The 13,251-nt window shown below is 38.9% G+C and overlaps 1 protein-coding gene across 1 annotated transcript; it reads left to right on the forward strand.

Annotated features, from left to right (window-relative positions):
* Positions 1–8,220: 8,220 nt before the first annotated feature.
* Positions 8,221–12,778, forward strand: Olfr1355 (olfactory receptor 1355). The gene is made up of 2 exons (NM_207571.2): positions 8,221–8,418; positions 11,829–12,778. The coding sequence occupies exon 2, from the start codon at positions 11,846–11,848 to the stop codon at positions 12,776–12,778; it is 933 nt and encodes a 310-aa protein (NP_997454.1). The 5' UTR covers positions 8,221–8,418; positions 11,829–11,845.
* The last annotated feature ends 473 nt before the right edge of the window (positions 12,779–13,251 follow it).

Genomic DNA, 13,251 nt, shown 5'->3' on the forward strand with positions numbered 1-13,251 from the left:
CCCCTGTTCCTCCTGGGACGTCTCCCAGGGCGAACGGACGGTGGACACCTGGACACGTCTATCCTTATCCACCCCGCGTTCCCTCTCGGAGCGCGGTCTCACTGAGCGTCCGCAAAACCGAAACTGCGATCGCACCAAACTTAGAAACAGATCACAGACACCAGACCAAGACAGAACAAAGAATCTTACCTTAAAGTGGGTCTAGGGTCTCTGGGTGGTCGCGCAAATCCTGGACGAGCCCCCAAATGAAAGACCCCCGAAGGGAGACCATCACTCAAGCCTCGGGACAGCCGCGGACCCAAGAAGACACTGAGACCGAACTCAAAATGTTGAAGGCAAGATTTAATAAAGCAACAGCATGAAAGCACATAGACCAGAGCTCTGGGGTCGAAACTCATACACCTAGTGGTGTAGAGGAGAATCGACGACCAGCCAAATTTTTCACAGGCTTATATAGGAAAACTCAAGGGGGGAGAGCGGGGTAGGGAAAGTACAAGTTTACATAACTAAGGGGTTCTGCCAAGGGACAAGGGGTTCTGCTAAGGGATTCTATGTAACTAAGGGGTCATGTCCTATTATTTGGCAATGTATCCGGTTCATTCTGAGGTTGTTCCAGGAGGCCCTTATCTCAAAAATGTTCTTGGAACAGTCTTTAGTTGGGAGGGTTCGAACTCTAGGGTGAGGAGTTCAGGAATGCATTCTGGGGTGAAGAGTTCAGGAGTGTTTTGGGAACACTCTCTAGATGGGAGGGGTCAGGCTCTGGGGTGAGGAAGAGTTCAGTAATTTTTTATTCTTCAAGTAGTATTCCATTGTGTAATGTACCACATTTTCTGTATCCATTACTCTGTTGAGGGGCATCTGGGTTGTTTCCAGCTTCAGGCTATTAGAAATATGGCTGCAATGAACACACTGTAACATCTGTCCTTACTACATGTTGGAGCATCTTCTAGGTATATGCCCAGGAGTGGTATAGTTGGGTATAGTGGTATAGTAATAATGGCAGGTATGCTCAGGCAGTATGATGTCCAATTTTCTGAGGAACCACAAAACTGATTTCCAGAGAGGTTGTACCAGTGTGCAATCCACCAGCAATGGAGGAGTGTTCCTCTTTCTCCACATCCTTGCCAACATCTGATGTTACCCGAGTTTTTGATTTTAGCCTGTCTGACTGGTGTGAGGTGGAATCTCAGGGTCGTTTTGATTTGCATTTTCCTAATGACTAAGGATGTTTGAACATTTCTTTAAGTACTTCTCAGCCATTTGTTATTCCTCACTTGAGAATTCTTTGTTTAGCTCTGTTCCCCATTTTTAATAGGGTTATTTGATTCCCTGTAGTCTAACTTCTTGAGTTTTTTGTATATATTGGATATTAGCTCTCTACTGGATGTAGGATTGGCAAAGATCTTTTTCCAATCTGTTGGTTGCCATTTTGTCCTATTGACAGTGTCCTTTGCCTTACAGAAGCTTTAAAATTTTATGAGGTTCCATTTGTCTATTGTTGATCTTAGAGAATAAGTCATTAGTTTTCTTTTCAGGAAAATTTCCCTTGTGCCCATGTATTCCAGGCTTTTCCCCACTTTCTCTTCTATTAGATTCAGTGTATCTGGTTTTATGTGGAAGTTCTTGATCCACTTAGACTTGAGCTTTGTACAGGGTGATAAGAATGGATCAATTTGCATTCTTCTACATGCTGACTTCAAGTTGAACCAACACCATTTGTTGGAAATGCTTTTTCCCACTGGATGGTTTCAGTTCCTTTGTCAAAGATCAGGTGACCATAGGTGTGTGGGTTCATTTCTGGGTCTTAAATTCTATTCCATTGATCTACCTGCCTGTCATTGTAGCAATGCCATACAGTTTTTATCACTATTGTTCTGTAGTACAGCTTGAGGTCAGGAATGGTGATTCCCCCAGAAGTTCTTTTATTGTTGAAAATGCTTTTCGCTATCCTGGGTTTTTGGTTATTCTAAATGAATTTGAGGATTGCTTTCTAACTCTATGAAGAACTGAGTTGGAATTTTGTTGGGGACTTCATTGAATCTATAGATTGCATTCAGCAAGATGGTCATTATTATATATTAATTCTGCCAGTCCTTGAGTATGGGAAACCTTCTAAGGAAATCTTTTGAGGTCTTTGATTTCTTTCTTCAGAGACTTGAAGTTCTTGTACAGATCTCTCACTTGTTTGGTTAGGGCCACACCAAGATATTTTATATTGTTTGTTACTATGTTAAAGAGTGTCATTTCCCTAATCTCTTTCTCAGCCTGTTTATTTTTTGAGTAGAGTAAGGCTACTGATTTGTTTAATTTTATATCCAGCTACTTTGCCGAAGTTTATCAGTTGTAGGAGTTCTTTGGTGGAATTTTTGTGGTGACTTAAGTATACTATAATACCTACTGCAAATAGTGCTATTTTGACTTCTTCCTTTCCAATTTTTATTCTGTTGACCTCCTTTTGTTATCTAATTGCTCTTTCTAGAAATTCAAGTACTATATTGAATAGATTGGGATAGAGTAGGCAGCCTTCTCTAGCCCCTTATTTTAGTGGGACTGCTTTAAGTTTCTCTCCATTTAGTTTGACATTGGGTCTGGTATGCCTTATATTCCTTTTACTATGTTTAGGTATGAGCCTTGAAATCCTGATCTCCAAGACTTTTAACATGAAGGGATGTTGAATTTTGTCAAATGCTTTTTCAGCATCCAATGAAATGATCCTGTTGTTTTTTTCTTTGAGTTTGTTTATGTAGTGGATTACATTGATGGATTTCCATATATTGAACCATCCCAGCATCCCTGAAATGAAGCCTACTTGATCGTGATGAGTGATCATTTTGATGTGTTTTTGGATTTAGTTTGTGAGAATTTTGTTGAGTAGTTTTGCATCAGTATTCATAGGGGAAATTGGTCTGAAGTTCTCTTTCTTTGCTGGGTCTTTGTGTGGTTTTGCTATCAAGATAACTGACTTCATAGAATGAAATGGGTAGTGTTCCTTCTGCTTCTATTTTGTGGAATAGTTTGAAGAGTATTGGTATTAGGTCTTCTTTAAAGGTCTGACAGAATTCTGCACTAAACCCATCTGGCCCTGGTTTGTTTTTGGTTTTGTTTGGTTGGGAGACTTTTAATGAATGTTTCTACTGTTTTATGAGTTATGGAATGATTTTGATGGTTTATCTGATCCTGATTTAGCTTTGGTAGCTGTTATCTGTCTAGAAAATTGTCCATTTCATCCAGATTTTTCAGTTTTATTGAGTATAGGCTTTTGTAGTAGGATCTGATTATTTTTGCATGTCCTTACTTTCTGTTGTTACATATCTCTTTTCATTTTTGATTTTGTTAATTTGGATACTGTCTCTGTGCCCTCTGGTTAGTCTGGCTAAGGGTTTAATCTATCTTTTTGATTTTCTCAAAGAACCAGCTCTTGGTTTGGTTGATTCATTGTATAGTTCTTTTTGTTTCTACTTGGTTGACTTCAGCCCTGAGTTTTATTATTTAGTGCAGTCTAACTCCTTTTGTGTGTATTTGCTTCTTTTTGTTCTAGAGCTTTTAGTTGTGCTTGAAAGCTGCTAGTTTACCCTCTTTCCAGTTTCTTTTTGGAGGCATGTAGAGCTATAGTTTTGACTTCCTTATCAAAAAACAAGTATGAGGGGAGGGAGCAGAGACTGAGAGAATGGCTAACCAATAACCAGCTCAAAGTGAGGTCCAGCCCATGCCAAGCACCAATTCCTAACACTATTAATGATTCTCTGATATGCTTGCAGACAAGCATATCAGAGAATCTTTTTTTGTTTTTTGTTTGTTTGTTTTTGTTTTGTTTTGGTTTTTGGTTTTTGGTTTTGTTTTGTTTTTTTGAGACAGGGTTTTTCTGTATCGCCCTGGCTGTCCTGGAACTCACTTTGTAGACCAGGCTACCTGAGTGCTAGCTACTACCTCTTGATGTCAACACTAAAGTCGATTAAGACACATCCATAAGGCAGTGGTGGCGCACTCCCAGCACATGGGAGGCAGAGGAAGAGGCAGGCGGATTTCTGAGTTCGAGGCCAGCCTGGTCTACAGAGTGAGTTCCAGGACAGCCAGAGCTACACAGAGAAACCCTGTCTCGAAAAACAAAAACAAAACAAACAAAAAGACACATTCATAGAGATTTTGTATAACTTAAAATAAATGTCTGGTTTTGAATTCCATGTGCTCATATATTGGGGCGGGGGAACGCCACAAAAATGGTGCTTCTTTTGATTTTCAAATTTTCTTCCTCCTGAGACTTTCTTTGGGACCACAAAAAGGAAGTGTGGTGGAAGGTACATCAAACACTATCAAAGTACGAGCTGAGTTTAGCCAGCCTAGCCACTTTGTAAGAATTTTCCAGTCCTTCTTAACTACATGGAGTCAGCAAACTGCTTTCTCCTCCTCCAGGAAAGGGGGTCTCTACTGGAGCATCTGGCCTCTTGTTTCTGCCCTAGTTACTTGAGATGGACCACAAAGAGACCACAGTGTAAATAAAAGTTACAGACAATGATGCCACCAATCCTCTCATTTTGTACAAACAGCCTTTTAAAATTAGTGGTTTAGACACCGTGGGTAGTTTTTCTCAATTAACTCTGCAGATACTGAAACCCCCAGAGCCAAGCCTGCAGGAAGGAAGGAGGGACAGAGGGAGGGAAGAGATGCAGGGTGGGCAGGGCATGCATGAAGGAGCCTGGCGTCGAGGCCCAGGTCCGCAGCAGCCTCCTGGATCCCTCTTGCCCGACCCTAGGCAACTCTGCCCCCAGGTCCAGAGCCTTTCCTCTGACAGTGCTCTGCCCCTGCGCAGCACTCTGCCAGCCCAGCTGGCAGGTCGCCCTCCCCACCACCTGCAGCCCAGGCCCTCAGCCCTGCCTCCTCAGTCCCCAGAGCTCCTCAGACTCTGGGGACCCCGAGCCACACCCCTTTCCCACCCACTATGTGTTTTCTTCTTAGCACTGCATTCACCATGTCCAGTAAGTTTGGGTGTGTTGTGCCTTCATTTTCATCAAGTTCTAACAAGTCTTTAATTTTTTTCTTTATTTCTTCTTTGACCAAGTTAGGTAGGGCATTGTTCAGCTTCCATGTGTATATGGGCTTCCTGTTGTTTTTGTTGTTATTGAAGATCAGCCTTACTCTGTGGTGATCTGATAGGATGCATGGGGTTATTTCAATCTTCTTGTATCTGTTGAGGCCTGTTTTGTGACCAATTATATGGTCAATTTTGGAGAAGGGACAATGATTTGCTGAGAGGACAGTATATTCTTTTGTTTTACAATGAAATGTCCTACAGATATCTGTTAAATCCATTTGTTTCATAACTTCTGTTAGTTTCCCTGTGTCTCTGTTTAGTTTTTGTTTACATGATCTGTCCATTGCTAAGAGTGGGTGCTAAAGTCTCCCAGTATTATTGTGTGAGGTGCAATGTGTGCTTTGAGCTTTAGTAAAGATTCTTTTATGAATGTGGATTACCTTGCATTTGGAGCATAGTTGTCTAGAATTGAGAGTTCATCTTGGAAGATTTTTCCTTTGATGAGTATGAAGTGTCATTCCTTATCCTTTTTGATAACTTTTGGTTAAAAGTTGATTTCAGTCGATGTTAGAATGGCTACTTCAGCTTGTTTCTTGGGACCATTTGCTTGGTAAAAATCTTTCCAGATTTTTCTCTGTGGTAGTGTCTGTCTTTGTCACTGAGGTGTATTTCCTGTATGCAGCAAAATGCTTGGTCCTGCTTAAATATCCAGTCTGTTAATCCATGTGGATTTTTTTTTTTTTGGTGGTGGTGGAACTGAGTCCATTGATGTTAAAAGATATGGAATAGTGATTGTTGCTTCCTGTTATTTTTGTTGTTAGAAATGGAATTACGTTTGTGTGGCTATCTTCTTTTAGGTCTATAGAAAGAAGATTACTTTTTTGCTCTTTATAGGGTGGAGTATCCCTGCTTGTGTTGGAGTTTCTCCATATATTATCCTTTGTAGGGCTGGATTTGTGGAAAGATATTGTGTAAATTTGTTTTTGTAATGGAAGATCTTAGTTTCTCCATCTATGGTAACTGAGAGTTTTGCTGGATATAGTAGCTTGGGCTGGCATTTCTGTTCTGTTAGGGTCTGTATGACATCTGCTCAGGATATTCTAGCTTTCATAGTCTCTGGAGATAGATCCAGTTTAATTCTGATATGTTTGCCTATTTATATATGTTACTTGACCTTCTCCCCTTACTGCTTTTAATATTCTTTCTTTGTTTTGTGCATTTGTTGTTATGACTATTATGTTATTGGAGAAATTTCTTTTCTATTCCAATCTATTTGGAGGTCTGTAGGTTTCTTGTATGTTTATTGGCATCTATTTCTTTAGGTTAGGGAAGTTTTCTTATATAATTGTGTTGAAGATACTTACTGACCCTTTAAGTTTGGAGTCTTCACTGTCATCTTTGGTTTGCATTTCTCTGATGACTAAGGACTTTGAAAGTTTCTTTAAGTGCTTCTGGGCCATTAGAGATTTTTCTATAGAGAATTCTCTGTTTAGTTCTGTACCTCATTTTTAAACTGTTTTTTTGGGGGGGCTGTTGGTATCTAACTTCTTGTGTTCTTAGTAAATATTGGATATTAACCCTCTGTCAGATGTAGGATTGATGAAAATCCTTTCCCAGTCTGTGGGCTGCTGATTTGTCCTATTGACAGTGTCTTTTGCCCTACAAAATTTTGCAGTTTCATGAGGTCCCATTTATCAATTGCTGAATTTAGAGCCTGAGCCATTTCTGTTCAGGAAATTGTTTCGTGTACAATGCATTCAAGAGTATTTTCCTTCTTATTTTGTACGATATTTATTGTATCCAGTTTTATATTGAGGTCCTTGATCCAATTGCACTTTGGTTTTTAGTAGGGTGTTAAGTAAGGATCTGTTTTTCTTCCTCTATGTGTACACATCCACTTATTTCAACACCACTTATTGAAGATGTTATCCTTTTTCCGTTGTATGGTTTCGACTTCTTTATCAAAAAACAAGTGTGAGGGGAGGGAGGAGAGACTGAGAGAATGACTGACCAATAACCAGCTCACAGTGAGGCCCAGCCCATGCCAAGCACCAGTTCCTAACACTATTAATGATTCTCTTATATGCTTGCAGACAGGAGGAGCATGTTGTCTTCTGACTCAGCTGACTCAGACACATAGAGACACCTACAGTCAAACAGTGGATGGAGCTTAGGGATTCTTATGGAAGAATAGGAGGAAGGATTGTTGCCCCAAAGGAGTAGGAACTCCATCAGAAGATCAACAGAGTCAACTAACCTGGACCCTTTGGGCTTTCTGAGTCAACCACCAACAAAGAACATACAGTCTGGACCTAGGCCTCCCCAGTCAGATGTAGCAGATGTGCTGTTTGACCTTCATGTGGTTCCTGGACAACTGGATTAGGGGATATCCTAAAAGCTGTTGCCTGTATCTGGGATATGTTCTCCTAGCTGGGCTGTATTCTCTGGTCTTGGAGAGGAAGCATTAGGCTTCTCAGAGACTTGAAGGAGGAGGGGAAGAGAAATTCTGGGTGCCCCCACATGCTCAGAAAAGAACAGGAGGGGGAATGGGGGAAGGATTATGGGAGGGGTGACCTTGAAGAGGGGAGTGTGCTGAATGTAAATTGAATAAGTAAAAGAAAATAAAATTAAATTTAAAAAGTTAATGGAGAGGCTGGTCAGATGAAGCAGTAATTAGCAGATTTGCTACCATGCAGATAATTAGCAGATTTGCTACCATGCAGATAATCCATGTTTAGTTCCTGGAACACACATCATATCTCACAACCATCTCTAACTCCAGTTCTACAGGATCTAATCCTGTCATCTGGTCCATGGAGTCACATACACTGTACTTATATATATTCAGGAAAAACATCAACAATAATATTTTTGAGAGCAGATGTGAACAGTTTTCTGACGTTTCAGGGATTTTTGTGAGATCCACTGACTAATATTTTAACAATTCACATGATTGACTTAAGAGAGGCCATTTGTATTAGGCTTTAGGAAAATGTCATTGAATAATGGTGCCAGGAGACAAAACCTTTAGAGTATAGTTAAGTTCATGTAGAAGAGACAACCAAAAGTCATTGGTCCCTGGGAATCAGCAAAATTAAATTCTTGGCTTTCCAGACCTGTGTCCCAGAGGGTAATCATCTACTTAAAGGATAATGATGTAATATTAGGGAAGTGTGCGAATGAGCAAGTGTAGGACACTTCAACCTTATCTTCTCCTGACCTTCAGAGTATGCAGCCTTGGACAGAAGCTGGAGAGGTTGTTCACACTTCTTGTTTCTTAAGTGTTTTCGGTTCTTTGTGCTGTATGGACTGGTTCATAGTTTCAGTCTCCACCATTTTCTGAGAAGCTTGAGCTGCCATTCAGTGAATTCTTCAAAGAGAGTGGTCAGGTGAGTTTCAGAACTCTGTGGCCATTACAAGAGAGTGTTAAAGAAAATTGGTCCTAGGTTTGTCCTTCTGTGGTCACTGGAGAGCCAGTCCTTGTTAGTGTAATAGGGTTTCTCTGACTGCTTACCTTGCCATTCCATCACTTTTTGCTCAGAATATTAAATTGAGAAATGAATCTTAAAGAAATTAATCCCAAGTTTCATTGATGACAGAAATGGCAAAAACAGAATCCTGAATGGAAGCAGGAACTGGGGTAGATGTAAGTAAGAACTATCCAAGAGTCTTTACAGTTTAAGTAGTAGGAGAATACAGGACTGGAGTGCAGAGAAATAGAGGCATTTTTTATTAAAAAGAGATTTATTGGAATGTTTTTATGATGATGAGAAAATCAGTGGAAGGCAATCTACAAGCTGATAGGAAATGGTAATTAAATATCAACTTTTGCTGTGAGTGTACATACACATGCAGGCACACACACACACGCACGCATGTGCACACACATACACACACACACACACAGACAGGCAGACAAACAAACACAGAAATTGTTCCAACCTCTGAGAGAGACTCAATATTTCTATGAGTTTTTTTGTTCATTTCCTTTCTCTACTGAAAATGCCTATGAGGTCTTTTCTTGTATTCTGTTATGGGAACATTTATATTCTGGGTGTCAAATGTACTCTTTCAGTGTATGTATTAGAGTTCCTTTACAGTTTTTTTTTTAACAAATTGCCTGCCTTTCATGTATTTATTTATTATTCTTAGATGTGAGTTTATAATAATATTTGAAAGTTTGTTTTGTGTTCATTAATATATTATAATCAGTCATACTTGTGTTTAACTGACCTCTTGTTCTTCAGAAAGAATTCACCAATGTGTCATTTATTTTTGTCCTATTTTTCCATCAGATCATTTTACATGCTTCCTGTGTGTTTCTTCATCTTTATTATTCTTTATTTTGCTATTTTCGTATCTGTAATGAGATACAACCCCAAAGGGGAAGGGTGCCACCACATTTTTTCATTATTTGCATGGTAGTAATTCTTTTCATCATTTAAGAAACATCCATGCATTTGATTGGAGCATACTCGAACATGCAGCTCTATGAGACCCATTAAGTTTTAATAAAGCTGCCTCCATGTATTTAGAGGTGTTTTTAAAATCATATTTGTTTCCTTTCAAGTCTTCAAAAGTTTGACTTTATATTACTTATCCTTTGTGATATCAAAAATTGGTCTTTTAGATATTTGCTTCATATTGAAACACACTAAATAAGAATTGAAATGAATGTTATATAAAGTAAAGGATATCATTGAAGTCTAGGAAAGAAAAAATGAGAAAAGAAAATGAGGTTCAAACTGCTATCAAATAATGCTTCATGAGTGCTGAAGTCCTCATGACCTGCAGTATGCCAAGGGAACCACCGTTTGAAACTTACTACATATAATTTCACATTAGATATCTATTTCATAGAAATAAATAAAACATTGCTTTAAAAACTGTACACTTGAAATTTATTATGTGGTTTTTAAACAGAAAGTTATAAGAGAGTAATTGGAATTCTTACATCATGAGTAGGTAATAAATGTTGAAGGAAATGCCATGATCATCACATGCTGTGTACCCGTGTAGAATTATCCCTCTGTATCCTATGCATATTATAAGTTACCAGGGATTAATTCAAAGTCAAAATTAATGACAATACAATAGTAAAGGGCATGGTATCATAATTACCCTACCTTTCATTCCCCCGTGTTTCTCTATCTTTATCCACACTAGAGAAAACATGTAATACTTAAACATTGTAGGACTGTAAACATGGAAATGCAAAACAATAAGAGAGGACACATGAGAAAATGTAGTAGAGAAGGGAAATGTGATTGATATACTCTATATACATATGTGGAAATGTCCCAATGAGCCACAGAACTTTGAATAAGCAAAAACAGTGATGATACTAGATAAAACTAAAATGAAAAAAACTCCATAATCCCAATGTGCTAAGGGGAGAAATTAATTAACACTGCTCTTTTCTGTTTCAGAGTTTCTTAGTATCTCTACATAGTATGTGTACATACTTGCTCATACATTGCTTATGAAATGCTCCAGTAGTATTCTAGGCCAGTCATTATGCATTATATGTCTACTCCAATTTTCTTTTCTATTTCTCAGCTTATCTTCTCACTAAATAACAGCCACAGACATCAAATAATCGTTGTTCATAGTACAGATTAGCTGTTTCACACCATGTAAAATACTGTACACTTGAGTCTGTGGATACATTGGGATGGTATTTTGTATTCTTTTTCATGGATTTTAAATTATACACATGCTGCAATAACAATTTTGCTTTTAGGTTAAACTGTACTTCTCAATGTGAAGCAATTCTACCCTTCAGTATCTAGCACTGCTCATCTATCATATAGGGAGTCTTCATTAGAGGCTGGGTTACTTCTAAGCACCCTGTGAGGCACAGAACATCCCACTACACAGAATGATCTGGCCAGAATGTCACCTGGTTACTATGCAGAAAGTTCTCTGTGTGATTGCCTCAAAATGCGTAAATCACAGATATATACATGCACATGCATGGCAGACACATAACAGCAGCTTCTATCTTTCCTTTCAGTTATACCTGCTTTCAGATGAGTGTGGTGATGCATGCTTTTAATCCCAGCACTCGGGAGGCAGAAGCAGGAGGATTTCTGAGTTCAAGGTCAGCCTGGTCTACAAAGTGAGCTCCAGGACTGCCAGGGCTACAGAGAAACCCTGTCTCTAAAAACAAACAAACAAACAAACAAACAAACAAACAAACCAAAACCAAAACCAAAACCAAAACCAAAACCAAAACCAAAACCAAAACCAAAAACAGTTATACCTGCTTTCATACTCTTCACTGCATCACCACTCCTTGTCATGTTATAGGGTAATTGTTTTTAAATAGTTTTGTTTTTATTCTATTTCTCTCTCTTCCTCTCTCTGTGTATGTTCAAATTTATTAAAAGGGTAAATTTTGCTGAATGTGTACATAGACAAATGTATGTCATGCTATCATCCCAAAAGGTAGTAAACAAGATTTCTTTATTTTCCTATAATCTTTTCATTCATATACACTAAGTTCTCTTTGTTTTTATCAACCTCTATAAATTTCCTAAACACTGCTTGAATCATACTCAACAGTAACATTATGTATTCATAATAATTTCTCATTAAATGTAAAATACACGACTTTTAATGAAGTTTTCAGAGAGTGAAAGGAATGTCTATCAAGATTAACATCAGAGACTCCATAAGAGGAACAATTCCTTGGAAACAATTACAGAGGTTAATTTGTTCAAAATATAAAATGTAGCATATTATTTATATCAGTGTGAGAATTGTCCCGTTATCTTGCCTTTATCTTCTCTCATAGACACATGTGACTGACTGATGGAATCAGGCAACAGAACAAGAAGAATTTCAAGTTTTTTTCTTCTTGGATTTTCAGAAAACCCACACCTTCAATTCCTCATTTTTGTACTGTTCCTTTCCATGTACCTGGTAACAGTGCTTGGGAACCTGCTCATCATCATGGTCACCATCACACAGTCTCCCCTGCACACACCCATGTACTTCTTCCTTGCTAACCTGTCCTTTGTGGACATCTGTTTCACCTCCACCACTGTCCCAAAGATGCTGGTAAATATACAGACTCAAAGCAAGGCCATTACATATGCAGACTGTATTAGCCAGATGTCTGTCTTCTTGGTTTTTGGAGAACTGGACAACTTTCTCCTGGCTGTGATGGCCTATGACCGATATGTGGCTATCTGTCACCCATTGTATTACACAGTCATTGTTAACCAACAACTCTGTATGCTGATGGTTCTGCTGTCCTGGGTTGTTAGCATCCTACATGCCTTCTTACAGAGCTCAATTGTACTACAGTTGACCTTTTGTGGAGATGTAAAAATTCCCCACTTCTTCTGTGAGCTTAACCAGCTGTCTCAACTCACATGTTCAGACAGCTTATCAAGCCACCTCATAATGCATCTTGTACCTGTTCTATTGGGAGCCATTTCCTTCAGTAGTATCCTTTACTCTTATTTCAAGATAGTGTCCTCCATATGTTCTATCTCCTCAGTTCAAGGGAAGTACAAGGCATTTTCTACATGTGTCTCTCACCTTTCCATTGTCTCCTTATTTTATAGTACAGGCCTTGGAGTGTATGTCAGTTCTGCTGTGGTCCAAAGCTCTCACTCTTCTGCAAGAGCCTCTGTGATGTATACTGTGGTCACCCCGATGCTGAACCCCTTCATTTATAGTCTAAGGAATAAAGATGTGAAGAAAGCTGTGGAAAGACTATTAGAAGGAAAACTGTAAAGTGTATTGTTGGACTGGCTGAAGTTTCCATTGTTGCAGACTGTGAAGCTGCAGAGCCAGATATTGGGACTCTGTCTTCAGATCATAAAGGGATAAGATACCTATGAATATTTTTGGAAGGTTTGGAGAAAGTGTTCAAAGGTAGGAAGAATAAAAATGCTGCTCTCCAGAGCAAAATTTACTTCCAAAGGACATATTTGGACAGTTCATAACTGCCTGAGAATTCAGATTCAAGGGATGCATCACCCTTTCTCAACTTTCAAGATACCTAAACTATCTACTCAGTCTCTGGGAGCTCCCAGAGGCCCGGATCAGTTGCCTCTTGGTCTTCCTATGGGATTGCTGTCCCTTCATATTAGTGGGTGCCTATGATATCCCCCACACATATGCACAAATAAAAATAAAATAGATCTTATAAACATAAACGCATATTCCCTGGCATTTCTATTACTCTCATTTCTGCTGTCTACATC

This window comes from Mus musculus, chromosome 10 (assembly GCF_000001635.26).
Source record: "Mus musculus strain C57BL/6J chromosome 10, GRCm38.p6 C57BL/6J".
In the NCBI taxonomy this organism is placed as follows: Eukaryota; Metazoa; Chordata; class Mammalia; order Rodentia; family Muridae; genus Mus; species Mus musculus.

Excerpts from the sequence above, each read along its gene's own strand:
- Olfr1355 (NM_207571.2), top strand. The coding sequence starts at position 11,846 with ATGGAATCAGGCAACAGAACAAGAAGAATTTCAAGTTTTTTTCTTCTT.